Here is a 4,799-nt window from a genome sequence, read left to right on the forward strand (position 1 = left end):
AAAAGGCACAAACAAATAATAAGTTATTTTACCTTGCAATATTTCTTGTTGTGGCCTTGTTGTTTACACTTGGAACAAGTAATTTTCAACCCTTGTTTGGACATCTTTCCATACTTCTTTCTTGATTCATCTTTACTCTTTCTTCTATTTCTTGGAGGTCTACCAGGCATTTGCTTAGGTTCAGGAGGCTCAATCCTTGGATTGTTAGTTTCAGGCCATATCTTCATATTTGAAATTGGTTGAATAAAATGACTATAAGCCTTTAAGAATGTATCCTTCCTATACCAATGCTCCACAAGTGGTTCAGGTTCCTGTTCTATGTGATACAAAGCAGAAATAGCATGTTGGCATGGAATACCTCTCAATTGCCAAGTTCTACAGCTACAAACTCTATTAGTCAAGTTGACTGTATGCCTATACTGCCCTTCTCCAATCTCAAATCCAACATCAGCATTCCACAGCACCTTGCATGCCCTAGACTTTTCCTTATTCTCCTCCAACATAAGTCTAGCCATAGGTGCAATATCACATATCCATGTGTCAGCAAACTTAACCATATCCACAGTTCTAGTCATTAATTTTCTCCTAATTTCCTCCAACATGGTTATTATAGATTTGTGTCTACATGATAAGATCCATGAGTTAAAGGTTTCACACATGTTATTTTCAACTGCATCACATTTGGAATGCTCTTGAAAGAATGCTCGAACCCATGACACTTGTGGATAATGCAATAAATCATCATTAATTTCATTACCAAGTCTGCTCATTTTGTAAAGCTCCTCACTGTACTTCACTTCAAAAGTTGCCTTCGAACATCTCCAAAATTGTTTTCTCCTTTCCTCTCCCTTCCATCTTTTACTCCAATTAGACCAGATATGTCTAGCACACATTCTAACTTCAGCATTTGGCAGCAGTTCACCAATAGCTGCTTGAAGACCCTACAATAAAATAGAATTCAATACAATTCAAGAAAGAAAAAACATTTCTATATATCTACAATTATCAAAGTAATAGACAATTACCTTCTGCATATCTGACATTACAGTAAGACCCTGTCCAGTACCCAACTGCAGGTCCACTTTCAAGTAGTTGATAAAGAAACTCCAGCTATGTTTAGTCTCCTTGTCCACAACTGCCCAGGCTATAGGAAACATCTGATTGTTTCCATTTCTTCCAACTGCTACAAGAAGTTCACCCTTACANNNAATCGATTCATACCTTATACCAGCTGCCTCATATTCTTCCATCTTTTGTGGCGCAGTCAGAATTTCAAAATATGAAACACCAAAATAGCACAGAGTTCAATATCATTTCTATATATATAATATAACAAAAAAAATATAAATAGTCTATTTTTTTTAAAAAAGAAAACATTTGGTTTGTAAGTTCGCCAATTTTGATAATTTCAAGTAAAAAAAATTGCAAAAAGTTCCAAGTACATATGCAATGTCTAGAGTGTGATAAAGGCTTCTAAGGAACGAAGCAACCATCATAACATTTGAAATATTACAAGTTCAGATTACCACTAAGTAAATCAAAAGCTAAAATATAAGATGTTTCCAGGCTTGTCATGCCACTATTACAAAAACAACTTTTAACGGCTAGAAACACTACAACAAATTTCGTGATTATTTATAAAGGTTGGCTAAGCAAACTATTGATAAACAATCACGAAATTCGTTGTGATTTTTGGTTGTCTAACAATTTTTTAGTCAACCGTGATAAATGTCAGAACACGGTTCTTTGAACAAGTGAAACATTTTCTTCTCTTTGTTAAGATAACAAGCTTCTGCAATGCCACTGCATTCTTTATTAGAAACTTCAAAGGATCGAAAATCTTACAAACCTCTGCTTTAGACCACGTCTTCAAACATGTCATTAGGCAGCCGACAATCTTAGCATTCTTGAAATTGGAAAATAGTGTTTGAAATTCAACTCGGCAAATTGATATTATCTTACTTTGGCGAAATACCTTAGCTCAAGCTGGCAAGGGGTTTGTAGAACTCGAATTTGATGTGTATGTTGAGTGACTCTGATCTAAAAGAGGCGAGGTTCGCAAAAAGCTGGCTACTCCATACATACTATACTTTGTTACATGCATTTATAGAGTTAGACATTTGCGTCTCAATTCTGAAAGCATCACCCCGTCAAGTTTTTGGATAACTTAGAATGGAGATGTTCAAGTTATGAACTATATCTATATGTATAGTTGACTGAGCAAAAGAAAATCTTAATCTTTTGTAGGAAACTTTCATGACCTCCACACATCAACAAGTATAAGTGTATATTATTTAGTATTAAATAAGTTGCTTGTAAAGTTTTAAAATATTGCAAGGTCAAGATCCAAATTTATGTATTTAGAGTTCTTTACACACCCATGGGTATAAAAATTATTATATGCAACCATAAGAAATGTAAAAAAGAAAGAGGAGTTAGGATGAGAAAATTGTACCAATATCTTAATACATGAATCACCGATCGATGTTCAATTAAGGAAAACTAATGTGACAGTATATTTATGCTATTATTAGGTTCTTAAAAGAACAGTAAGATTTATTATATTTGNATGGCGACATAAAATACAACAATGGTTATTACTAACAACGAATTGAAGAAAAAACAAAGAAATACATGTGACGAGAGGGGAGATTTACCTAGGGTTGTCTCGGAGAAGAGAGAGAATCGTAAGAAGGAAGTTGAAAAATCACAAAAATGGTTCCATTTTTCTTTTAGTTTGAAAAAAAACGACGTGTAAAGAGGTTTAAGAGTTGGCATCATATAATTGGTCAGTTAATCCACGTAGAACGGTTGTCTTGCACGCGCTTATGGTCAACAGATGTCTGTGTAAAAAGTGTTAAAGTAACACATGGGAACCCTACGTTAGGTGTTTAAAATGAAAATCCTTCAGTTGAGGTGTCTAAGTGAAAGATCGTGCCAAGTTTAGGGGGCCACCGATGGGTTAGCCCAAATATAAGATAGTGAAAAAGCTAAAATAGTGGATCAATTATTATTAAAAGGAATTTATGTTTTTTTTTAAAAAAAATTCTTAGGAATAAGTAAAATTTAAATATAATCTTTTAGATTCTAATTTATATGTTTTTAAAATTTAAAATAATTTAAAAATATTTATAGAAAGATAGTTATAAGTATAAAAGCAATAATTTCATATTCACAAATATTACTAAATGAATAGGATTTATTTCAAGATCCTTAAAGTTATGAAATTTAAAACACAAATTAATTCAATAAAAAAATAAATATATTAAACTTGATTGTCACTCCCATAAATTAAAACTGATAAATTTTATTCTATCTTTAAAGAAGAATCATCTTTTTGCAATTCAAATTAAAATAAATTTAATCCTTCAACTTTAGTTCGAACAAAGACATCTATATTTTTTCTTTTGGAAGAACACAATTTATTCAATGCAATTGAAATATTTTATAGTGTATATTTTGTATATCTATCAAACAACATAAAATATATATAATTGATCAACTATATTTAAGTACTGGAAATATGACCTATTAATTGTATTATAATTAGCTACATGTCATAACATTTATAGATAATAAAAGATCACTTGTAAATTAGTGATTATAAGGACATATCTTGAAAAATCATCTAATTTGATATTATAATTATTTTAAATTGATAAGACATTTCTAATTTTTTTTCTTTTTACAATAGATTTAAATTTTTTGTTCGTACTGTAATATTTTCTCACACACAAGGATATTACTAAGAAAATATTAAAATATGGGCTAACACGCATAAACCATAACAATAAATGATAATACACATTTATAGATACTATTATATTAATTAATGATGATTCCATAACAATTAAGATTTTCAATTACACATATTTACCATTTAATATAATACATGCCTAAGGGCCGGAGATACCTGGTTCAACGAGTATTTAATTTGTTAGAATATTATGTATATATATACTAATACAAATAGGATAAAAATAATTTATATTGTCTGAATTACCTTAATGTAATAAAACCTTCTAGAATAATATTTGGCAGAATGTTTAGATTTAGGGAATATCTTACTTTCTCAACTTGTCCCACGCTTAACCAGACACTAATTAACGTCATTCTATTTTTGCACTAGAGACTATATCTGATCACGTACTTCTTGATATATATGTACAAAGACGGAATGGTTTGGAAGGTCCCGATATTTGTTATGATTTCTCATTCTGATTTTTGTACTTTATGAAGATTTCATTTCGAGATATATATATATATATATATATATATATATATATATATATATATATATATATATATATGTTCAACATGTTTATTTTAACCTCATAAATTAGGCAAAATGGCAAAAATATAAGGGTTGTTGTGCAATAATAAGTACTCTTATACATGTAGTACATTTGTTAAGAAATGTTTTACTTCTAATGTGAGATTTTTCTACGCGAATTCAAATTTAATTAGACCCCGATATAATAACGTCGGGTGAGAAAAAAACATTACTCCCTCCGTTTCACAAAGAATGACCTACTTTCCTTTTTAGTCAGTTTCAAAAAGAATGACCTCTTTCCTTTTTTGGTAACATTTTACTTTTTGCTTTCCACGTGGCATGTTTAAGACCACAAGATTAAGGGCAATTTTGTACATTTGACATAACTTTAATTTAGGACCCTACGATTCAAAAGTTTTCTTTATTTACTTAAACTCCGTGCCAAGTCAAACCAGGTCATTCTTTGTGAAACGGAGGGAGTAATATTTTCAATATTTGCATGATTAATTGTCTTGCTCTATGTATG

At 30.6% G+C, this 4,799-nt stretch overlaps 1 protein-coding gene across 1 annotated transcript; it reads right to left on the bottom strand.

Moving 5' to 3' along the window:
• Positions 1-23: 23 nt before the first annotated feature.
• Positions 24-1,250, bottom strand: LOC125863943 (uncharacterized). The gene is made up of 2 exons (XM_049543907.1): positions 1,026-1,250; positions 24-941 (listed from the first exon to the last, which is right to left on the bottom strand). The coding sequence occupies exons 1-2, from the start codon at positions 1,248-1,250 to the stop codon at positions 24-26; spliced, it is 1,143 nt and encodes a 380-aa protein (XP_049399864.1).
• Between the last annotated feature and the right edge of the window lie 3,549 nt (positions 1,251-4,799).

This window comes from Solanum stenotomum, chromosome 5, assembly GCF_019186545.1.
Source record: "Solanum stenotomum isolate F172 chromosome 5, ASM1918654v1, whole genome shotgun sequence".
Classification (NCBI taxonomy): Eukaryota; Viridiplantae; Streptophyta; class Magnoliopsida; order Solanales; family Solanaceae; genus Solanum; species Solanum stenotomum.